General features: G+C 34.4%; 2 protein-coding genes across 3 annotated transcripts in view; both read right to left on the bottom strand.

Moving 5' to 3' along the window:
* LOC138325063 (proto-oncogene tyrosine-protein kinase Yrk-like) overlaps positions 1 to 11,910 on the bottom strand; it is a 31,633-nt gene extending 19,723 nt beyond the window's left edge. The window contains exons 1-2 of one of the 2 annotated variants that reach the window (XM_069270441.1): positions 11,775 to 11,910; positions 39 to 346 (exon numbers count right to left, since the gene is read on the bottom strand). In XM_069270441.1, coding sequence (XP_069126542.1) covers positions 39 to 216 — 178 coding nt within the window. In that variant the 5' untranslated portion in view covers positions 217 to 346; positions 11,775 to 11,910. Of the gene's footprint in view, positions 1 to 38; positions 347 to 2,895; positions 3,049 to 11,774 lie in introns of those variants that run through there. The other variant, XM_069270442.1, reaches the window with a different exon arrangement.
* Positions 11,911 to 20,651: 8,741 nt separating this feature from the next.
* LOC138325064 (guanine nucleotide exchange factor subunit RIC1-like) overlaps positions 20,652 to 26,823 on the bottom strand; it is a 33,334-nt gene continuing 27,162 nt past the window's right edge. Inside the window, exons 26-32 of the mRNA XM_069270443.1 lie at positions 26,580 to 26,817; positions 25,360 to 25,527; positions 24,753 to 24,871; positions 24,333 to 24,536; positions 23,661 to 23,832; positions 23,220 to 23,408; positions 20,652 to 22,846 (exon numbers count right to left, since the gene is read on the bottom strand). Of these exons, the coding sequence (XP_069126544.1) occupies positions 22,603 to 22,846; positions 23,220 to 23,408; positions 23,661 to 23,832; positions 24,333 to 24,536; positions 24,753 to 24,871; positions 25,360 to 25,527; positions 26,580 to 26,817 (1,334 nt within the window). The 3' untranslated portion in view covers positions 20,652 to 22,602. The remainder of the gene's footprint in view (positions 22,847 to 23,219; positions 23,409 to 23,660; positions 23,833 to 24,332; positions 24,537 to 24,752; positions 24,872 to 25,359; positions 25,528 to 26,579; positions 26,818 to 26,823) is intronic.

Consider the following 26,823-nt stretch of genomic DNA (forward strand, 5'->3'; position numbering starts at 1 on the left):
GACATGACATCTTAACATCTCAAAGTTACCTCCCTTACCTGCTGGTGCTTGTGATTCGCTGTTTTGGCGACCTGTAGTTTTGGTTGGATCCTCTGTGTAGCGTTCCTTTGTCTTTGTAGCTGACGCTGTCGATTCCTCCCCTACTTTACCATTGTTTATATCAGAAAATGGAATATTCGATGCACTATTTTTGTCCTTGCTTTGACAACAACCCATGACGACCGTTTGTTTATATAATATCACAGCTATATGTAGTAACAGATGGCCAATAGAATTTGTCCAGTGGTCAGCTAATGGTCAATGTAGGTATATAACGGTCCCGGGATGTTCATTCATCATGATCAATCTGAAATTAGAACCAACAAACCATGAATATAAACCTACATCACTTTCATTTACTTACAATAAGTCAGATTAAACCATAATCCATAATCTATTCAAAAGTTGTCTTTCCTTATGATCAATCATGCCTCCCTAAACCGCTTATAGAAATTCAAGATTCTTAAAAAAGGTCTTTGAGATACATAATTATAATTCTATGTCATTTGCTAATGAACAACTATTAAGTTATGACAAAATATGAAATGATTATTCAATATCAAAATAAACAATTATGATTATTTTATGGATTTATTATAAATTCACTTGTAAGTAAATAGTAAAAATTTGAATACAACGTCTGCGATTTCTTAAATAATCATTTTGTTTGTTTATTTCATTAATTAACATCCTATTGACATCTATGGTAATGTAAGGACGGACTCCCATGTACGTAGTGTCTTGCGCGTGTGTATGTTGTGCGAGGTGCGTGTTTTCGGAGACTGCAGTATATTCATGTTGTGTCTTCTTGTATAGTGGAACTGTTGCCCTTTTTATAGTGCTATATCACTGAAGCATGCTGCCGAAGACACCAAGCAACACACCCCACCCAGTCACATTATACTGACAACGGGCGAACAGTCATCCCAATCCTGTTATGCTGAGCACTAAGCAGGAGTAGTAACTACCACTTCTATAGACTTTGGTGTGTCTCGGCCAGGGGACAGAACCCAGAGCCTTCCTCACAGCGGCAAGCACTCAACCAAGGCCAAAAGTGAGGCGGTGTCAAGGGAGACATTAGGAAGAAAAAAGTAAGTTAGAAAGAAAGAAAAGATAAGATCCTAAAGGTCGCCTTTTACGATCATGCAATTGGGACAGCAGGTACAATTCTAACACCCTACCTACAATCACTTTGGCGTAACATCTGTATGGGACCACAAATTAAAGTACTAAACAAATTTTGTTGTTGTGGTGACATACCAGTAATAATCTATGACCCGTACATGGTCCTCAGATGGTCAGTCTGATATGAACTATTAACAGAGCTGAATTTCAATAAGGATCGCAAGGAACTCTGGGAAGCTTTGTAAGTCAATGGAATTTATCTTAAACTAGTGTGTATAATGATGAATTCATCCATTGGCAATGATATCTCTACATTTCAACATACTTAAAATGAAATATAATTAATGCCTTTATATCAGCAGTAGTGCTGCAACGATAAAGCGTGGGACTATATATCACGGTATGAACTTTATAGTTCGGTGAACGGTACTTTTTCTCTGTATCACGGTACGCTCCACCAATTTCCGGAGTGGACGATATCCAGAATTTTTATGCGTTTATGAGTATTTTCCTACAAACATGGCTGCGCTTTAAATACCTGGAGACACTATAGAATTAAAAGAACCTCCTGCAACTTCAAAATCCCACATATGGAAGCATTTTGGATTTCGTACTATTGAAAAAGAAGAGGTTAAAGTGAATAGTCGGGCAAAGAAAACCAGTCTAAATGCATTAATTGGCCTTCCAAAAGTTCTCGCATATTAATACGACGGTCAAGTTCTGCTTACGTTTCCCAGTTCTGACCATTGAAATAAAGAAAGTTGAAAGCATTGAAAGCGAGGCTGCGTGGAAATGTAACTACGGACATAGTCAGCCGGGAGGACGTTTTAGGATTGCTATACTTTAAATTAATTTCTTCGTACGTAGACAGATTTTGACGAGAGATTTTATTTTTCCATTTCATAAGAAATTATACTGGATACATTCACACCATTTTTACCGACTTTAGCCATCCTTGCCCGACTGTTCACTTTAAATCAACATTGAAAAAGTCAATAATATTCACTTCTTGACAGATGAATTTTTTTATTACAAATTGTGATACGCAATGAATCGTGAGACAAGTATAGCGATACGTATCGTATTGTCGGAGGAAGCGTAATGTGGCAGCATTAACAAACAGGGTGTCAAAAGTACTCAAGCTAAACTACATGCTTCCTTTGGCCAATAGAATATCTGCCATGATATATCTATAACATACAGTTGCATGATTTGTACTGGAACACTTCCAATCAACCACATCCAACTAAGGATTGAAATGACATCCTTTACAATATTATTCCTTTTATCAAATTGTCCGTGTTTTGCACCTCAAATTTTAGAATCCTTAATGTATTAAATAGCACAACATGATCATGTACAGACAGGCAATGTTAATGGCCAACAACCAGGAAGAGATTCCTTACGGAGTAAGTCTACCTGACTGACTTTACATGGAGTCTTTACAAAGAGACACTCTCATTTTATAATGGTTCATAATGTGAAACAATATTTGAATGTATCTATATGGTTATAATACATGTGATATGTTTGATACAACCTATTTATTCACTGTATAATATAAGAATATTTTTAAGGTATGTGTGTCTCATAGGTCAAATATTGGCCGGACATTTCTTATGTATATTCTATATGTATTTTAAATATGTGACATGAAAATGAAATATATTTTTGTATATAATATGTTATTATTATTATTATATATATTATGTAAGTTAATTATTACTTTACCTGTGTGTTTAACATCGAGGACATCCTTTGGATTGTACCATCCTCCATTTTTGTAACTTGGCTTCACTATATAACTATAACGGAATCCTCTATATTTGTAACTAATAAAAAGATTCAGTATGTATAACAAACAACCTCTTCCTTGTAGAGTTTGAAGTGTTTGTGCCCCTTGACAGGCCAGCATTTCCTATTATACTATAACCCATTGACAGTATATATATAGTGTATCCCTAACAAATACAGGATGGACACTGGTAGGCAGTACAACACTACACAGAAATCATATATTACAAAGTGTGTTCCGGGAAATCATCATTGTCTGGTTATTGCTTTAATTATCAGTGTTTTTTTTATCTTAATGACATCATGATATTTCCTATTAAAGCAAAAAATATTTTATTAAAGAAAATGTTGTATTATATATCTGTATATAGAACGAAGTAACAATGATTGATTCCAATGTAAAAATACAACAAATTAGGAATGATATTATACTTCTTTTGGAATCATTTGATTTTAACTCCAGGTCTGAACTTAACTCCAGGCCTGAATCACTAGACTTCAAAATCCATCCCTATAAATCATTAGACTTCAAGGCCTAAATCACTAGACTTCAAATTCAGGCCTAAATCTTTAGACTTCAAAATCCATCCCTATGAATAACTAGACTTTAACTCCAGGCCTAAATCACTTGACTTTAACTCCATACCTAAATCATAAGACTTCAACTTCAGGCCTAAAGCATAAGACTTCAACTCCAGGCTAATGGATACCAGGATATGAAATTAAAGTTTACAGTGCAACATCACTCAAAATTACATCAATGAAAAAATACAAAACAAAATTATTGAAGATATTCAACATCAACATTTCGGCTATCTTATTATAATTGCAGATCATGTTGTGTCTAGTAGATGGCGCCCCGATCACTCTGTGGCCTCCGTTATATCAACGTAATCTCAAGACCCCACTTGACCCTGAGCACACGAAATGGATGTATGACAATGCTGTGTGGCTTTAGCTGAGCATGCTTAATGACAAACACGCAAGGGGCCTATAGGCTGACTCCAACATCATTGAAAAAAAATGCAAATCTCTTGATTGTTGTTTATCACAACAAAACAATCTTAATGAGACAAAGATAAGTGATTTGTTCTTGTTTTCTGTGCCTTGTGACTTTAACACTAGTATATGTACAACTGTACAAAATAAATAACAAAGAAATTATACTACAACGTATCACTATTAACTATTATAAAATATAAATGTTCGTGGTTATTTCTTTCATAGATTTGTGGTTGACCTATAATGGAACAACAATCCCGAAAAAACTACAAAACCTTCTACAAGCAAACATTTCATGTTACCATAAAGCACTTCAAATTTGGGGGGTTAATATTTAACGGTTTCCTATATAGTGCATATTCATGGAGGTTAAATTTTAATGTTCACCAGTTTATATCATTCTTTGAGGTATTTTTCTTAGGTACAATGAATTTCTGGTGTATATAATTCATGGATTTTAATGAGAACGCACATGTAGCAAAAATAAACTACATATGAAATATAACCTACAACAGTATATAGGGTATCATGGGTCACAAATGGAATATCAAATAAAATTACAATACCAATCATTTTAAACATTTCAATTCTGTTCTAAAACCTAAGATTTGTCAGAGATATTAAAGTTTATAAGTCCCACTGTACAATAAATCTGCATCACGATGAACATCCTACATCAGCCATTATTTGGATTAAATTCTACTTTTTTCAGTAAAAACAGAAACCTGTTAATATTGTCACTTTAAAATAACGTTTGCTGATCTCATCGCTATAATGCTCACTAGATGCACGAAAATCAATACCCTCAGACTGGGTAAACCTTGATCAGGACTCCAACAGAGATAGAATCAGTACACAGTGGAGAATATCACTAGCACAAACAATCTACGTTTAAAGAATGATGTTTTCTTTTGTTTCAGTTGTGATAGAGATGATATGACTGGATCATGCGTAACTTATGCAATCACGGAAAAGCCAGGTTTGCATCAAATTTACACAGGTTCCATTCTCATTCCCTCATAACCTTTACAAAAACAATGAGTATCCCTTATATTTATAGTTTTCTGTGTGTATTAATAAGTATTTTCAGAAAATTTCTTCGAGAAAAATTTCTTTAATAGTTTCTTTAATATATAAGTTGATCTTCCCAGGTCCTCATCATCGTCAACTTATTATAATTAGATTTGATAGCAGATTCAATTAGAACTCAGTGTCCTAAGAATCTCTACATGTGTTGGGATAACATTAAACAATGAAGCAGATAACAATATTTTACAAGCGTATGGTCACTGAATCAACGTCTGTACAGAATATCCCTATAAAGGTGTAACTTGTAGTTCTTTAGTTAACAGCAGCCTTTATTCTAATCTCATGTAAAGATGAGGATTTATGGTCAGTGAAGTCTGATAACTCACTTATCTACAGCTCCTTGTAAAAGTTCTCAGTATCCTTTTGATGTGTACATTTGTTCAATTTGTATCTCTTGTAGATGGGCAAGCTTACCGTAATAATGATAGAAAACATATGTACTTAATTACATGTATACTATTTTTTTGTACAAATGTACATATTATCATTGTGTGATTACTGATAAATGTTCATGGTCATAGAAAAAAACCTCCAAAGTTTAACTGTACAATGGTGACAGTATAACAAGGTTTTACTGTACAATAGTGACAGTATAACAAGGTTTTACTGTACAATGGTGACAGTATAACAAGGTTTTACTGTACAATGGTGACAGTATAACAAGGTTTTACTGCACACCGATGACAGAATAACAAGGTTTTACTGTACAATGGTGACAGTATACCAAGGTTTTACTGTACAATGGTGACAGTATAACAAGGTTTTACTGTACAATGGTGACAGTATAACAAGGTTTTACTGTACAATGGTGACAGTATAACAAGGTTTTACTGTACAATGGTGACAGTATATATAACAAGGTTTTACTGTACAATGGTGACAGTATAAGAAGGTTTTACTGTACAATGGTGACAGTATAACAAGGTTTTACTGTACAATGGTGACAGAATAACAAGGTTTTACTGTACAATGGTGACAGTATACCAAGGTTTTACTGTACAATGGTGACAGCTATACCAAGGTTTTACTGTACAATGGTGACAGTATAACAAGGTTTTTACTGTACAATGGTGACAGTATAACAAGGTTTTACTGTACAATGGTGACAGTATAACAAGGTTTTACTGTACAATGGTGACAGTATAACAAGGTTTTACTGTACAATGGTGACAGTATAACAAGGTTTTACTGTACAATGGTGACAGTATAACAAGGTTTTACTGTACAATGGTGACAGTATAACAAGGTTTTACTGTACAATGGTGACAGTATAACAAGGTTTTACTGTACAATGGTGACAGTATAACAAGGTTTTACTGAACAATGGTGACAGTATACCAAGGTTTTACTGTACAATGGTGACAGTATAACAAGGTTTTACTGCACAATGGATGACAGAATAACAAGGTTTTACTGTACAATGGTGACAGTATAACAAGGTTTTACTGTACAATGGTGACAGTATAAGAAGGTTTTACTGTACAATGGTGACAGTATAACAAGGTTTTTACTGTACAATGGTGACAGTATAACAAGGTTTTACTGTACAATGGTGACAGAATAACAAGGTTTTACTGTACAATGGTGACAGTATAACAAGGTTTTACTGTACAATGGTGACAGTATAACAAGGTTTTACTGTACAATGGTGACAGTATAACAAGGTTTTACTGTACAATGGTGACAGTATAACAAGGTTTTACTGTACAATGGTGACAGTATAACAAGGTTTTACTGTACAATGGTGACAGTATAACAAGGTTTTACTGTACAATGGTGACAGTATAACAAGGTTTTACTGTACAATGGTGACAGAATAACAAGGTTTTACTGTACAATGGTGACAGTATAACAAGGTTTTACTGTACAATGGTGACAGTATAACAAGGTTTTACTGTACAATGGTGACAGTATAACAAGGTTTTACTGTACAATGGTGACAGTATAACAAGGTTTTACTGTACAATGGTGACAGTATAACAAGGTTTTACTGTACAATGGTGACAGTATAACAAGGTTTTACTGTACAATGGTGACAGTATAACAAGGTTTTACTGTACAATGGTGACAGTATAACAAGGTTTTACTGTACAATGGTGACAGTATAACAAGGTTTTACTGTACAATGGTGACAGTATAACAAGGTTTTACTGTACAATGGTGACAGTATAACAAGGTTTTACTGTACAATGGTGACAGTATAACAAGGTTTTACTGTACAATGGTGACAGTATAACAAGGTTTTACTGTACAATGGTGACAGTATAACAAGGTTTTACTGTACAATGGTGACAGTATAACAAGGTTTTACTGTACAATGATGACAGTATAACAAGGTTTTACTGTACAATGGTGACAGTATACCAAGGTTTTACTGTACAATGGTGACAGTATAACAAGGTTTTACTGTACAATGGTGACAGTATAACAAGGTTTTACTGTACAATGGTGACAGTATAACAAGGTTTTACTGTACAATGGTGACAGTATAACAAGGTTTTACTGTACAATGGTGACAGTATAACAAGGTTTTACTGTACAATGGTGACAGTATACCAAGGTTTTACTGTACAATGGTGACAGTATAACAAGGTTTTACTGTACAATGGTGACAGTATATAACAAGGTTTTACTGTACAATGGTGACAGTATAACAAGGTTTTACTGTACAATGGTGTCAGTATAACAAGGTTTTACTGTACAATGGTGTCAGTATATAACAAGGTTTTACTGTACAATGGTGACAGTATAACAAGGTTTTACTGTACAATGGTGACAGTATAACAAGGTTTTACTGTACAATGGTGACAGTATACAAGGTTTTACTGTACAATGGTGACAGTATACAAGGTTTTACTGTACAATGGTGACAGTATAACAAGGTTTTACTGTACAATGGTGACAGTATAACAAGGTTTTACTGTACAATGGTGACAGTATAACAAGGTTTTACTGTACAATGGTGACAGTATAACAAGGTTTTACTGTACAATGGTGACAGTATAACAAGGTTTTACTGTACAATGGTGACAGTATAACAAGGTTTTACTGTACAATGGTGACAGTATAACAAGGTTTTACTGTACAATGGTGACAGTATAACAAGGTTTTACTGTACAATGGTGACAGTATACAAGGTTTTACTGTACAATGGTGACAGTATAACAAGGTTTTACTGTACAATGGTGACAGTATAACAAGGTTTTACTGTACAATGGTGACAGTATAACAAGGTTTTACTGTACAATGGTGACAGTATAACAAGGTTTTACTGTACAATGGTGACAGTATAACAAGGTTTTACTGTACAATGGTGACAGTATAACAAGGTTTTACTGTACAATGGTGACAGTATAACAAGGTTTTACTGTACAATGGTGACAGTATAACAAGGTTTTACTGTACAATGGTGACAGTATAACAAGGTTTTACTGGTACAATGGTGACAGTATAACAAGGTTTTACTGTACAATGGTGACAGTATAACAAGGTTTTACTGTACAATGGTGACAGTATAACAAGGTTTTACTGTACAATGGTGACAGTATAACAAGGTTTTACTGTACAATGGTGACAGTATAACAAGGTTTTACTGTACAATGGTGACAGTATAACAAGGTTTTACTGTACAATGGTGACAGTATAACAAGGTTTTACTGTACAATGGTGACAGTATACAAGTTACTGTAATGTGGTAACGGTTTACTGTACAATGGTGACAGTATAACAAGGTTTTACTGTACAATGGTGACAGTATAACAAGGTTTTACTGTACAATGGTGACAGTATAACAAGGTTTTACTGTACAATGGTGACAGTATAACAAGGTTTTACTGTACAATGGTGACAGTATAACAAGGTTTTACTGTACAATGGTGACAGTATAACAAGGTTTTACTGTACAATGGTGTACAATGTGTCAGTATAACAAGGTTTTACTGTAAAACAGTGACAGTATAACAAGGTTTTACTGTATAATGGTTGACAGTATAACAAGGTTTTTACTGTACTGAATGGTGACAGTATAACAAGGTTTTACTGTACATTGTGACAGTATAACAAGGTTTTACTGTACAATGGTGACAGTATAACAAGGTTTTACTGTACAATGGTGACAGTATAACAAGGTTTTACTGTACAATGATCATGAATGGTGACAGTATAACAGGTTTTACTGTAAATGGTGTCAGTATAACATTGTTTTACTGTACAATGGTGTTAGTATAACATTGTTTTACTGTACAATGGTGTCAGTATAACAAGGGTTTACTGTACATTGATGACAGTATAACATTGTTTTACTGTACAATGGTGACAGTATAACATTGTTTTACTGTACAATGGTGTCAGTATAACATTGTTTTACTGTACAATGGTGTCAGTATAACATTGTTTTACTGTACATTGATGACAGTATAACATTGTTTTACTGTACATTGATGACAGTATAACATTGTTTTACTGTACATTGATGACAGTATAACATTGTTTTACTGTACAATGGTGTCAGTATAACATTGTTTTACTGTACAATGGTGTCAGTATAACAAGGTTTTACTGTACATTGATGACAGTATAACATTGTTTTACTGTACATTGATGACAGTATAACATTGTTTTACTGTACATTGATGACAGTATAACATTGTTTTACTGTACAATGGTGTCAGTATAACATTGTTTTACTGTACAATGGTGTCAGTATAACAAGGTTTTACTGTACAATGGTGACAGTATAACAAGGTTTTACTGTACAATGGTGACAGTATAACATTGTTTTACTGTACAATGGTGACAGTATAACATTGTTTTACTGTACAATGGTGTCAGTATAACAAGGGTTTACTGTACAATGGTGACAGTATAACAAGGTTTTACTGTACAATGGTGACAGTATAACAAGGTTTTACTGTACAATGGTGACAGTATAACAAGGTTTTACTGTACAATGGTGTCAGTATAACAAGGTTTTACTGTACAATGGTGACAGTATAACAAGGTTTTACTGTACAATGGTGACAGTATAACAAGGTTTTAACTGTACAATGGTGACAGTATAACAAGGTTTTTGACAGTGTAACAAGGTTTTACATGGTAGTATAACAAGGTTTTACTGTACAATGGTGACAGTATAACAAGGTTTTACTGTACAATGGTACAGTATAACATGGTTTTACTGTACAAGTGCAGTATAACAAGGTTTTACTGTACAATGGTGACAGTATCACAAGGTTTTACTGTACAATGGTGAAGGTATAACAAGGTTTTACTGTACAATGTTGACAGTATATAACAAAGCTGTACTATACCATGGTAACAGTGAATAAAGAACATAATTTATAATGCTTAAATTCTGATGGCATGAGTATTAACCATTAACATTGATAAACAATAAATAGGTGTTATTTAAGATTCATAATTAAACAGCAGAATCCTGTATTGGCTAGTACCGCCAATCCAATAAAATAAATTAATGGACTACAATATTCATTATCAATAATCAGTAAAATATTCAAGTAAGGTTCTTACGTTATGCTAAATATGTATATTTAAAAGAAAAAAAATCAAATTTTGATGTATACTAGTTCATTAATTAAACAAGACTTGTAAACATGAGTGATAATGACATTAAACTTTTATTCTAAACATTAAATTAATACATGTGAGGTGAGCAGTTGTCTATGGCCACCGTGCTATCCTGACAATACATTTACTCTTCTACATAAAGATAACAATAGTTTAAAACATTTTTATCTAAAAACAAATCTGTATATCTATCATCCTACATTATCTATTTCCATAAAAACAGGAAAAGGTATGTTATAACGAGCCTTAGTAATATATAGCTAACTGTTATGGAATACCGACTGAGCAGTAATACCAGGAAGGTTATTGTAAGTAGTCTGGGGTTGTGATCCAATATGTAAGTCCCTAAAATTTACATATAGACAAAAATACAGAATTTATAATGAAGTCGCACAACAATATTAACATAGAACTATTGTTGTGCACATGCGAGTTGTATTTGTGTCGCATGAACACATGTGAGGCATGTACACACATATAAATGCACTCGGATTTAGGGAGATTCATTAAAATAATATTGAATGATGGTAAGCCATATTAATATCCTTCATTCCGTGAATACATTTAACAAAAACTTGTAAGTTCACCACATTTAAAGAAAAAGTACAATATGATATACTTCTAGAGCAGAAATAAACATTGTCAGCAATGATTTCGTGGTTTGTCACTGACTTGGCCTAACGTTACTAGCTATTACACACCATTGTTTACAACACACATATTTCAGTATTTTACATCGAAAAATCAAAAACATAAACTCTCATGAAATCAGTCATCGAGGCCTAAGTTAGGAACATTTCTAAACTCGTGTTACTTTAGTAATGGCCACTGGTCAGATGATACACACGTTACGGATTATGCTACCCGGTTAAACCCGCTTGATTAAAGTAACCAGCTAACAGACAATATATCCATATATTTGTTTAAGTGTAGTTATATAATTAACAGTGTCGGTATGATTAATTAGCGTCATTGGGCCTTCCATTGAACAGCAAACATCGGCGGTCACCAACAAGGAAGTAGTGGACGAACCCACTTTGGAAAAAATTCTTCGCGTCGTTTCACGGAAACAAAACATATCAGCAAACACACAAAGCACGACAATAACTTTGTATTGTTTTAAGTAGGCTAACTCTTACCTGTTTCCAGTTCAATAAGTCTTCACTTTCCGCCTTGTGTAAGTCTGGGACATAGTTACTCCGGTTCGGCCGAGAGACTCTCTCCTGTCAGTTTCAGGAAGTAAATCTCACACTGATCGCAGTGCCCTACCCATCATTACGAAGGGGCGATAATCCCGTCACGCTTCTCATGGTTCGCGCCAAATATTTGACATTTTCGTTATGAGCACGTGTTATTGCCTCCTAAGAAATAATTCAAAAGCAGCAAAATTCCAAATTTGTACTATTTAACAACTTGATTTTTTAGTATTTACTTATCAATTACATTAATCAACAACCGTTGCAAGCGAACCAAATAGACTACGTATTTCATTTATACATTCTTTTCCAACTCATCAGTTTTGAACATATTTTTAACTACAGCAACTTTATATCATAATCTGCAAGAGCCTGTGGGTGGAATCGGCTTAGATTATTGTGTACTAGGGTCATTGTAGATTCTTAATCTGTCCACTCGATGTAGATATTGGCTTTCTGGATCACCATGACTGTATACAATTTGAAAGGACTCAAAATGCCCGAAGCAGCACCTGCTGCATGCAACAGGCACAATACCTGATCTCATGTACTCTTGGACAATAAGTAAAATTCGTAAAGGCGTAAATCATAATTTACCCTTTTGACTTAGAATGTCAGGGTAATTCATTTGTGGATACAGTAGTACCATTATCACAACACACAAAAGGCGAAAAAGCCACTTGGTTATGGCTAATTTGACCCCTGTGAAGAGTGAAAGTTGACTGCATTCAAGATTTTTTTTTTTTTTTTTTAAAGTTTGAAAATACTTTATCCAAGCCAACTACAGATACAATATCAGGACTCTTTTAGTGGACAAGATAGAAAGTGTTCAAATCTTTTTACCAAGATTCAAGTTTTTTATGGCAACTCACACAGAAGGTTGATTTCACATATAAAGTCATAAGGATAATAACTTGTTGCAGCAGATGGTTTTGATACATGATCTTCAATAGTCCAGGGGTTACTATTACTGTTGATAGTTATCCACGCCTGGAGCGCTGTATGTTAAGTTTCTGTAAGCCTGAGATTGGTCAGTTACCCATTGGATATCTAGGACGGATATTTATCCCATACTTGACAGGGTTATCCCACGGTTACTAGGGAAAAGATAACTCTGTCTTTCGCTAGGGTAGGGAAAAGACAGCTCACACAAGCTAGACCATGACGTGACGTCATCAATGTAGCGGGATTGGACTGGGTCGATCATCGGTGACCAGGTAGCTCAGTCGGTACGTAGAGCACTCGGCTAGTATTCGGAGGGTCCGGGTTCGAATCCCGGTCTGGTCGCTACATTTTTCTCCTCTCCTGTTACAGAATTGGCGCCCAACTAAATAACCCACGGTGGTGGTGTTTGGAAGGGTCTCGTGTGTCTTCGAGGGCGAAGACTTCGAGAAAGGAGGGAGGAGTGTAGCGGGATTGGACTGGGTCGATCATCGGTGACCAGGTAGCTCAGTCGGTAGAGCACTCGGCTAGTATTCTGAGGGTCCCGGGTTCGAATCCGGTCTGGCCGCTACATTTTCTCCTCTCCTGTTACATCAATACATGCGGGGTGCCTATTGCCGGCGACATCATTAATTTCGATGCACTGCGACGTTCCTTTGATTGTGGAGCTTTGGAAATGTTTCTAAAAACTGCATTTTCATGTTTTGTCAAAGTATGGGAGAAAAGAATCAAACATTGGTCTATCAGGTGTGGGTTGATCAGCCAAAATCTTTCACTACGGTTGCGATATCCCTGTCCACTTGACAGACCCATGTGATATTATAATTAGGGACTGGTGGTATAAAGTTGTAAATGTTAATCACACTTCTGGTAAATTTTCAATGCCACAGACAGGCTAAATGTCTTTATAGAATGATTCATTCAATACAAGGTACAAGTAACCTGGCAAATGCCCCATATGGGATTTGAACTCGGAACCCAGAAGTGGAGGGCTTGTGGTAATATATTGAGACATCTCAACCAGAACACTTACTGGTACCCATTATTGAATAATAACCTTGACCCATCTTAAAGGTCTTACAGGACATACATGTATGTCTTTCAAGCTCCAACTTCTTCCCATAATAATTCAAGGAACCACAAGTTATGACTTATACATAATTACCACATGACCCAGGCCTTATAGGATCTAGCCTCACTTTCTTGAAACAAAGTTAAGTAAAAACAGGGCTTTGAATTTGTTATACTTCATTTTATTACATTGTGAATAAAACTAAGTTTTGACTTAGGTTGGTATTTTTTGTTTCAAGAAATCTGTACCACACGATATTCAGCACGTTTCATCTGAGGAAAGGCACCAAGGGATCAGCATTGAAGAATGTACAAGTGTTTTCAAAAAACAACATAACACAAACTTATGATATCCATTTTTGTATTTGTTTTCATTTATTTAAAAAGCACCTTCATTCGTATTATTTATCACGCTCTACCAGTTGTGACGTGACTTACAATTCTTCAATCACTCGCTCTTCACATACTTACTTCTCCACATACACACGCGAGTAACCTGAATTTACATCGTCATGACAACCCTAATCCCGGGTATCACCAGTTAAGTCTACTGACATGTACACTGGACTAAAGACAGAATGTACAACATCTAAATACCAAAATTCTCCATTACAGTAATGTAACACATCATTACCTGTAGTAGAAGTTCATGCCAGGTAACAAGTCTATGATTGGAAATAAGCCCATTATTATTTAATATCTATCAAATTTTTTTCTCTCTTATTTGCTGTGTTGAGGTCATACATGGACCCTTTGGGTTTGTCATAGTATAAGTAAATGTAATGGTCACATCAGCTCAGTGAGACAACAGTGAGAAAATCCACTCAGTTAACAGGTACATTCCTATCCTCACATCTACAATGTGACAAATATACTATAAACAGACTTATTTTAACTGCGATTGAATTTCGTAATTGTATTGATATTAAATATTTTTTAAAAAGATTAAAATTTGCTGTTTGGACTGCTATGCTTCTAGAGCAACAGTAACCGTATTTGAAACATTTTGTTGAATTTCTATTGCCCGCGAATTTAATCTCGACCAAAAATAAGTTGGATAATAGTATCTACAATATGACCTATGTATTAATGGTAACAACCTTAAGTAACAGACAGGCACAACTTACTATAAACATACTTATTCTAGCGGTAGTTTTTTCTAGCACTTTTCATGTTATCTTAAAGCGCAAGATTCATGTACAGTGCTAAATTTTGGAAAATAATATTACTGGTATTGAACCAATGAATTGCGCTGATTTATATCCGGACTAATACATCATAATTTACAGTTTTGCCCATTTGCCCTAAAATTTGACTGTGCTCACTAAAATAAGAACGTTTACAGTATATTGCCCTTGACAACCATTTTAACAACGTAACTTTAAACAATGGAGAAAGAGTTCCTTATTTTACTTCTGTTTACAAATATAGAGAATGAATGATTTGAGATTTAGGAAATGAATTTAGAATTTTTATGAATCCTGTGGATGATTAAGTAGAAAAAATATATGAGAGCATTTGAGCTTATCGTACTTGAGACATGATCTATATGTAGTTAAATTAATAAGAGTTGTGTTCTTTCGGCACATCTGATGTATTTGTAGGAATCAAGCAGTAATTACCTGTCAAAAGTGACATTGTATTTCATGCTTTTACCATTCTCTTAGACAGAAGACATAGAATTACACTATTACAGCTGTTAATTCAGTTTTACAAATAGCTAAATACCGAGGTTTTAAACTAACAGCTTATACAGGAGATATTGCATGAAGCGAAAATTAGGAGAAAGACTACCGGTATATATATATAAACGTAGATAAATACAGAGATTTTATACTAACAATTTATAATTCAAAACGTATTTCATTAAAGGAAAAATAGGAAAATGACTATAAAATATATAAGTATTTTTTAGATGGTACACTGATCTGATTCTTAAGTAAGTAGTTGGGAATGGTCTATATCTTGATGTCATCGTCAAGGACCCAAAGGTGATTACACTAAATGTGCAATCAACTGTGGGTCTCCGACGATACTAGGATGTCCGTGCATGGGAAAATGTAAAACAAAGAAGCCAGTATTTATAACGATATTAAATATCTGGCGTTTTTATACAGCTAACTGCCATATATTGTGTATAGCAAACATTTTAGCAATTACAACATGTCTGGTATTAAGTCAATACATGAGAATTTGCATATATGTTCCAATTTATAAGCCAATATAAGACAACAATATTTGATTTCTGATAGTAATGTCCACATTTATGTAGCCATACAGTTATGACAAACAATAACCCAGAATTTAGCAATAAGGTCATGTATGGTAATAAACCTGAAGTGGTTGTTATATACCAATATATAACAGGACTATGCATGACCAATACATATGGTCCATATCTGACAATAAGTTTGTGTTTGATAATAAGCCTAAGTCCGATAATAAGCCAATCCCTGGTGAGGTTATGCCTGGTAACGAATTCAAATAAGTCAATGCTAAATGCAAATTATCTTTTGTAAATTAATAAACCCTGCATCAGTCCAGTAAATGTGATACCATATGCTTTTCTTATTGAATAAAACTCAATGCTTTTGCCTTAACAGTGCTCTTGCTCACTATAAGATAATTTGTTTTATGTCTTTCTATCCATCTTTCTCTATAGTGCAGACTTAAACTTGCAAAAAATAAATGTAACTTATATAAAAATAATTCTCTAAATAAACAACAAAGGGCTTCAACAACTGATCTTTGTACATGTCACATAATCCCTGTTTGAATATGCATATTCATATACCAAAAACAGAAAAGAATGCCTGACCAAAATGCCTTACGATCAGCTAAATGCTACGAGACTTGTTCCTAAACAAAGTTTAAATAAACATTCTGTATAATGTTAAATATAAATACAGAATCAATTAAGCTTTTTTTGATATTAGAGGATTAAGTTATTTACATTTACATTTATTGATAAATTGTTAGGCACTCCTCTCCCGAAAATACCTGCTGTTATGCTCCATTAATTGTAAGAAATGTAGCTATTATTTCAGCAAGGTTCTAATTTCTGATTTTATATAACTGTGCCATAAGTTATACAAAAAGTGCATGACAATGAATGAAATTTGTCAGAAGATAATAATAAATATCACAACTAGCAAGTTAAAGTTAAATACATTTTTTAAGAATCACAATATTTAACATACAAAAGATGTATTTAATACCATTATCATCTATACATAATATATTTTGTGGAGAAACTCCAAAAAAAATCTAACCTCACTGATTAGCGGTGTCACAAAGACTATTACGCGCATACGGTACAAGTCTAGCTCCATTTTTACTAGAATTCAGTCAAGTCTAGCTCCGCTTTTACTAGAATTCAGTCAAGTCTATCTCCGCTTTTACTAGAATTCAGTCAAGTCTAGCTCCGTTTTTACTAAAATTCAATCAAGTCTGGCTTCACTTTAACCAAAATTCAGTCAAGCTGGCTTCACTTCAACCAAAATTCAGTCAAGTCTGCTTCACTTCACCAAAATTCAGTCAAGTCTGACTTAACTTCTGCAACCGAATTTATTTCATTAAGGTCATACCATGATTCAGTTACATGCTATTCAGAAAAGATTCTGTATAGTTCGTCTGATAAATGAGCTTTTCTACCCGTACATTTTTTATGTAGATATCAACAAAATTTCATAAAGTTAAAAAATCACTGTGGCACAAACATCAACATCATCAAAATAGCTTACTTTGATGAAAACTTGAAATTTGTTAAATTTTGAAATGATGTATTTAATTTCCAAGAAAACTCATGTAAGTAATTTTTAAAACCAGTCATGAAAGATAATTGAGTGAAAATGCCAGGGCTACTAATTTTCTACTAGTTGTTAAAGAAACTCTATCTCATTTGGAAAAAAATCTTTTATCTAGTTTTTGTAATACCAAGTTATAATTACTAGTTAGAAGAAATACTTGTAGAAAATTGGACACAATAAAATGTAGATGAGTCTTTGACACCACAGTGATTCTACCACCTGAAGTGTATGTATGTAGACTAGATCTAGCTTACATTACATTTAATATTCCTTTGACAATATGCACATCGCACCTAGTTCTATATTAACATATTAAGAGTTATCTCCCTTGCAATAAGGTATTGATTTTGAACACATTTTTTGTGTGTGAAAGTCGTGACGTTTTCAATGAAAGAATAAAACATGAAATAATGCTCACAAAAACATAATGTCACAATACCTACCAGCAAGGGCAGATAACTATGTAATATGCAACGACGGAATGACCGAGAAATGTGCTTTATTGTGAGGTTTTATTGCCTGAATTGTACTGGCTTCTTGTAATAATTCATATAAATACTTAATACTTACATAAACAAGCGGAGTAAATAATACTTGTGTGAATAAATACAACATGCTCAAAATATCATACTTGGCATGAATGTGTACACATGAATTTGCTGTCAATATGCACACATTCTCAGTACACCATTGTATCATAACAAATACAGCACACATTCATTTACATATCATCAATACATTGTATCACATGTAACCAATACACACATCCATACACATGTACATTCACCACACACACTTATGTACATCTCCTGAACATCTATCGCATACAAACATCCATTACATCTCCTACATGCATGGTCCACCAAATTGGGGCTTGTAAGTGTTGAATATATTTATGAGGGCTAGGTAAATTGAAATGAATGACCTTAAATTGTAATAAATGACCTTGATATCAAATAAGTCAAATGTCTTGAAATCATATAAAAACAACCCATTTTATTATCATATCGGGTCAATGATAAGGTTGAACAAGGACAATAACCTTTTTTTCTTTTTCAAAATTTAGCTTAGCTTACATTAAAAGTTGTTAATCTACAGTTAGATATTCTAAATATCTTTTCCAATAAACAATTGTTTTCAATATCAGCAAGTTCTTTGACGTATTTTATGATGAATGAACCAAATGCCAGAGAGTCTACATTTTAATATGAATGAAGATGTTTGGCAGAAATAGTGCCGTCTTTTTTCGAGAAGCTACAGAATGTAGAAACTATAATCTATACTATCCCACCTGCCTTCAGAAAACAATACAGACACATTTAACATACATTTACAATGTATACAACATTATGTAATATACAGTAAATACGATATTGTAATGAGAATACAGTAAGTACATTGATATTTTAGGTACAGGTTTATATTCCTTTGACAATATGCACATCGCACCTAGTTCTATATTAACATATTAAGAGTTATCTCCCTTGCAATAAGGTATTGATTTTGAACACATTTTTTGTGTGTGAAAGTCGTGACGTTTTCGCTGAAAGAATAAAACATGAAATTATGCTCACAAAAACATAATGTCACAATACCTACCAGCAAGGGCAGATAACTATGTAATATGCAAAGACGGAATGACCGAGAAATGTGCTTTATTATGAGGTTTTATTGCCTGAATTTTACTGGCTTCTTGTAATGCATATAAATACTTAATACTTACATAAACAAGCGGAGTAAATAATACTTGTGTGAATAAATACAACATGCTCAAAATATCATACTTGGCATGAATGTGTACACATGAATTTGCTGTCAATATGCACACATTCTCAGTACACCATTGTATCATAACAAATACAGCACACATTCATTTACATATCATCAATACATTGTATCACATGTAACCAATACACACATCCATACACATGTACATTCACCACACATATTTATGTACATATCCTGAACATCTATCACATCCATTACATCTCCTACACGCATGGTCCACCAAATTGGGGCTAGTAAGTGTTGAATATATTTATGAGGGCTAGGTAAATTGAAATGAATGACCTTAAATTGTAATGAATGACCTTGATATCAAATAAGTCAAATGTCTTGAATTCATACAAAACAACCCATTTTATTATCATATTGGGTCAATGATAAGGTTGAACAAGGACAATAAACTTTTTTCTTTTTCAAAATTTAGCTTAGCTTACATTAAAAGTTGTTAATCTACAGTTAGATATTCTAAATATCTTTTCCAATAAACAATTGTTTTCATTATCTGCACAAGTTCTTTGACGTATTTTATGATGGATGAACCTAATGCCAGAGTGTCTACATTTTAATATGAATGAAGATGTTTGGCAGAAATAGTGCCGTCTTTTTTCGAGAAGCTACAGAATGTAGAAACTATAATCTATACTATCCCACCTGCCTTCAGAAAACAATACAGACACATTTAACATACATTTACAATGTATACAATATTATGTAATATACAGTAAATACAGTGATCACGTTTAGATGTTGTAATGAGAATACAGTAAGTACATTGATATTTTAGGTACAGGTTTATATTGTATATATGTATAATGTTGTATGTGACATTCTTGTATTTCGAGGGGCGACTTTTTTAAGTGTTAATACGACTTACTTACATTTAAAAATATACAAGCAAATAGGAGAATAATAAACACATGTACAACATGCTGTGACATGCAATAAGGTCTGAAATGCCATAACAACAACAAAAACAACAATAACAACAACAGATTATTGTTCAGTTTTAATACTTTCTTCTGTCCATGACCTCACAATCCCCCAACCCCCTCTGACCTTCCATCACCTCTGACCTCCCACCCCCTGACCCTTCCATGACTTGACCTCTCCCAATACTAGTTGTCCCTCCCCATATGAATCCTTCCTAATCTTTACCACCCCCTCCCACTGTACTGACCCCCTCCCCATTTTCACTCCTTTCCATCTTGACCCCTCCTCGTTTTGACCCCTCCCATACTAACCTCTCCTGATCTTGCCCCCTTCCCCCGACTCCTCATCTTGACTGCTCCCTATATATAACCATTGTAACAGAAATGGACTACTAATAACAAATTGATGTATAAATCATTTTGAACAATACTTTAAAATACAGGCGATTTACTCCTGAATGCTTCAAAGTTACAAGCGTAATATATATTTTACAAGTAACACCAAAATGAAATTAATATAATTTCAAACCAAACTTAACTGGCATGTCACTTTTTACTTAAAACACTTATTTTCTTAAATGGCACATTATTTTAGATATGTAGAAATATGAAAACGAAAACTCTTAATAACTGAAAAATAAAATACTCTTGAACATGATTTTATGTGTGTCAATATCACAATTCATTGTCTAAATGAATTCACAAAAAGTCACACTGATTTAACAGATTTTGTGCCGCCGTCTATCAAGTTTTTTTCCAAGCAAATTATCTGACAGCACCATATTTACAGCAAGTTCATGTATTCAATATGTCAAGTCCCTCATACTTGTCACTTGCTAAGGGTTCCTCTTAACTTCTGCAATGGAGGACAGATGTGTTTTGAACAGAGAACAGTTTCTTTACCCTGTTGATCTATGACATCAAAGTATAGCTCATAAAACTATAAAAACCATCAAAGTTGTTCTCTTCAAATGGAGTTCACCCCTGATGCATGTGGTAATAAATTATGATTTACAGTTTTCACATTTGCGCTAAAATTTGACAGCACTTAGATACCAGTAAGTATGTTTACATTAGTTTTTAGACTACACATGTCACCATGGAGATAATATCCTCATCAATCTATAAATACTGTATTTGGTTTTTTACATATTATAAAGTCATCTCCCGTGTGGGTAGGTGTTAAATGTGACGTCATTGTTTTCTGATCGAAACTTGTGTTGTTTTCTCTGAAAAGTATGACGTTACGCTCACAAACACATGACGTCACAATCTATACCTACCCACAAGGGCAGATAATTCTGTAATATGCAAAGAAGGAATAACGTGGAACATTAATGGGTACATGTACTTTCTTTTATGATTTTCTTATTATTCCATGTGTTATCGCTGTAACAATAACACTATTACTGTATTAAAGAGCTTTTTTTGTTTTCTATATTCCTGGCTCCATAACAACCACAAAAACATCAGACCTACCTATGTACCGACAATTTCCTGTTGTACAGTACAGTAATCTCAGTAATGGTCATTAATGTCATGATATTGTTCATACTGGCTTTACTATATAATGAACATCAAATTACATTGAACAGGTCACAAGGAAACTGATGTCATTCAAATATTATTATCCTAGCAAAAATTATGTTCTTTTGAGTGCATAATTTTATCTTTTATCGGGAAACATTATTATGAAGTTGATACAAGTTACATATTAAGGAGAAAACTTTAATTTTTGACTTAAGTCAGCCCTTTTTGTTTTGACAAATTGGGGCCAGATATCATCCCTATGACTGAGAAGGTCTGATTAAATTGAAAATTTTAATCTATGCAAAAACTGTTCTTGCTAGGAGAGAAAAAAGTAGAATCCTCAAATCATGCGATCACAATTGAAAGTCAGAATGATAAAAAGTAACTCTACCCTTATATTATAGAAGTATAGGCATTTCAGCACTATAGCAGTACCAAATCTGTTTACATTAAATTAAAATTGTACAGTTAATCATAGAATGTTTGTGAGAGAGGGTGCATATACATATAAACATTTCCCGCTATATAAAGGCCATTTTGACGACGTATTAACACTGTAACATGAAGTATACATTACTGGCAGCACACATGTCCTACCCTCACAGAATTAATATCACGAATACATAACATAGATGATACACGGCAATGAAATCTTGGTCCTCGACAACATCATCTTTTGGTAAACGTATATTTGGCATATTTGTATCAGGAAACAACACAGTCACTTCCTTTCTCCTCTTTTACGCGACTCTCAGTGTCATTTTCCACTGTGTTGTCGATGTCCATTGTACGCATGGCTTGTAAAACAGGAGAAATCTGGCCTTCATCCAGAGGAGAGCTCTCTATAGGTGTCGTACTCAGCTGGAGTGTGGGCGCCGTCTGCTCCACGAGTTTATTTAAAACCTGAATCTGTCCTCTAATGGCATGTAGGAATGGCTTGTACCCGAGACTGTAAGGAAACAGCAATACTAAAGTATCTTTCATATGAGAGCATTTTATAACATGAAATGTTCGTTAAGTTGAAACTTTCACTGTAGTTGTTGTAAGGTAAGTACCATAAACATTTCATGTTACAGTGTATATGTTATATGTGTCGGCCCAGAGTTGCCCTAATTTACCACTCTGTGTTGGCCAATAGTTGCCTTAACCTACCACTCTGTGTCTGCCCAGAGTTGCGCTAACTAACCCCTCAGTGTCAGCCCAGAGTTGTCCTAAATTACTACTCTGTATCTGCCCAGAGTTGCCCTAACTTACCACTCTGTGTATGTCCAGAGTTGCGCTAACTTACCACTCTGTGTCGACCCAAAGCTACCCTAACTTACCATTCTGTATCGGCCCAGAGTTCTAGGTAGGACAGTCCCTCCCTCATACGCGCCACAATTTCCAGGGGTGTGTCTGTCATACTGGCAGTGTTCACTGTTCTCACAACGGCAAGAGCATCACGTAGCAATATTGAAAAGATGAGGGCCCACTCCAGACATCCAGCCTCCAGGGATATCTGTAGCAAGTACCTGGTGAAAAAATCAAACGTAGCATAAATAGTTATAGGAAATTGGACGAGTAACAACAAAATACAGAGATCACCTTTACTTCATAAGGAGAGTTAACTTATTTTGGCAGGGGTATCAAGATCAGTTGTTGGCAATACCTAGGCCAACTCACTCGGATCCCTTGTTGGCCATCTTTAGGCCATCTAACTCACCTGAGATCTAATTCTGACTGTACGGACCCCTTGTTAGCCATCTCTAGGCCGTCTAACTCACCTGAGTTCTAATTCTGACTGTATGGGCCCCTTGTTGGCCATCTCCTGAGAGAGAATCTCTAGTTCTGGTGACAGAGGTTCTGTACAACTGCTCACATCAGCCAGATACTCAAACTCGCCCAGTAATGAACTGTTATCTGACACTTCCATCGTGGCCAGGCTACTTTCCTCAGCTGGAAAGACGAACAAAGAGATTCTAGAGGGATCTTTCTACCCACAACTAAGTGATCTATATCAGATGAAATATTTCTTTTCGACTCTTCCTTTTTTCTTTCCCTCCTTTACACGTTTGATAATTGTAAGAAAGATGACACATGGAGTCCATAAAGATAAATAGATAAGTGAATAAACTTCAATTGTCCAATGCTGCCTGTTGGTCATTGGTTATTTATTATATGTCCAAATTGCACAACAAAGGATTTAAGAAAATCAGGTTAAGAAATTTGAGAAAGACCCCTTTAGTATTTTATTAGGAATCGTAGAAATAAACATCAAACGACAAAATTCAAGAGGGCTGACTGTTGTGTTCTAATCAGTCTAAAATTGAAATTTGATTAGCATGGAAGTAATGGAAAAATATACAAATGCAATTTGAGAAAGATTCCTTGGTAGAGTAACAAGAATCAGTAACGGACAGACTGAGGGACAGACGGACCGATTGTGTCTTACTTACTGTGAGAGACCTGTGGTCGGAGGAAAATGTCGTCAGAGAGAGAATGAGACAAATTTTGTTCATTAGAATTTGGCCTGGTTGTGCCGAGGTACTGATTATACGTCCCTCCTCCCATTTCTTCTTCTCTTTTCCCCCCTAAATCACGTTCTTTCTTCCCTACATCTTCCTCTAGTAGTGACATTGATGCCAGACTTGATGTAGAAACTGTCAAAAAATAGTCGATAAGAGTTATTATTAATAAATGAACATGTCTTAAATCTAATATAACAACAGATATATAATGTTTATTGTCTTATTTAGTTTTCAATATAATTTTGAATTCAAAATGTAATTCTAATTGTTTCCTTGTTTTCTAAATTTATCTAAATGCTGAGGCCTTTGAAAGATTAATTAATGGTTTGATTTGGATTGTGTACTTACAAGTTTTGTTTTTAAGTTGTTGGAAAGCTGAGTAGGATAGTATAGGGAACGGCCACTGGAACTGATGATGTAGATCTCTTAATGCTGTCACAAAATCCTCAACCTTAGCAGCTCGTAGCCTGTATATATCGGATAACATGGAAAGAGCTATCATATTTTTATTTTAAGACTTATCTTCATCGATTTTCATTACAAATTATTGTTACAGTTATAGACCTAAGAAATATCTAAAGTAAACGTCTAATATTCGTATTCGGTATAGCTGGTTATTTGTAAGGAAATTTTTTTCACGATTTCGCCTTATTTGCAAAATATTGATTTGACAGTGAAATATTTTAAATTGGTTGAATATACTTTAAGCCAAATTGTGAAATTATTATTCCTTAAAATTTAATTTTCTAGTTTTAGGTCCAAATCGCAAACAATTTCAGACCTTGAAAATAACCGGCTACATTGCCTTCTAAACACTAGTTTTGACTATGTAACTGCATAAACATCAATATTCAATATAGTTGAGACTGACAACACCAAACGTTTTCCTCTCTCACATAAGAGCTGTAAAAGTATAATTAAATCCCCATGTATATGTCTTTTTTTCATTTTGTACCTTTCACGTTTGAGCCAGGATACCAGCTGAAAGTCCTCCATGTTGGCAGCAAAGTAGCCCATATCTCTCATCCTGTTAGTCTCCGCGAGGCGCCGACAGTGACGACACAGGATCACATCGATGTAAACTTGGTCAGCGGTGGCATCATCTTTAGGCTTCGGAGACATTCTACAATACAACATATCACCATACACATGATACATACATACAGTACAGTTGATCATACACATGGTACATACAGTACAGTTGATCATACACATGATACATACATACAGTACAGTTGATCATACACATGATACATACATACAGTACAGTTGATCATACACATGATACATACAGTACAGTTGATCATACACATGATACATACATACAGTACACATGATACATACAGTACAGTTGATCATACACATGATACATACATACAGTACAGTTGATCATACACATGATACATACATACAGTACAGTTGATCATACACATGATACATACATACAGTACAGTTGATCATACACATGATACATACATACAGTACAGTTGATCATACACATGATACATACATACAGTACGTTGATCATACACAGTACATACATACAGTACAGTTGATCATACACATGATACATACATACAGTACAGTTGATCATACACATGATACATACATACAGTACAGTTGATCATACACATGATACATACATACAGTACAGTTGATCATACACATGATAATATACATACAGTACAGTTGATCATACACATACATACAGTACATACATACTAGTACAGTACAGTTGATACATAATACATACATACAGTACAGTTGATCATACACATGATACATACAGTACAGTTGATCATACACATGGTACATACAGTACAGTTGATCATACACATGGTACATACATACAGTACAGTTGAGCATACACATGGTACATACAGTACAGTTGATCATACACATGATACATACATACAGAACAGTGATCAGACACATTAAATACATACAATTGAATCGTGTTAACTTGTACACATATCCTAATGAATTTCCATGTTATTTGTACAAGAATTGAAAAAGTATAATTTAACAGCCAAATTTTTTTGTTAACTCCAGATTTATTGAGATTTTAGCAAAACAATGCTCTTTTCAAAATCCTAAATATCCTTTAATTAAAATTTTTAATTATGGCAGTGTATATCATTAATAAAATAAATGAGAGTATGTATCTGTACTGACCGTCTGCCATGGGCTGGGTTATCTGACACGGTGTGTTTTAACTTTTCCTTGACCTTGACATTTTGTACGACATCTGTAGAGGTCACGCTGGAGCTGCGTACACGGTTGATATTACTGACGTTACTGACATTTGTAAAGCTGAAGCCGTCAGCATCAGGCGGGGAGATGGGAGGACTTGGGTAACCAGTGGCTCGGCCATAGGAAGTTAGATTTGTAGGAGAGTCCACATCTGAAGGATCTGTCA

The sequence above is a fragment of the Argopecten irradians genome, chromosome 6 (genome assembly GCF_041381155.1).
Source record: "Argopecten irradians isolate NY chromosome 6, Ai_NY, whole genome shotgun sequence".
Lineage (NCBI taxonomy): Eukaryota > Metazoa > Mollusca > Bivalvia > Pectinida > Pectinidae > Argopecten > Argopecten irradians.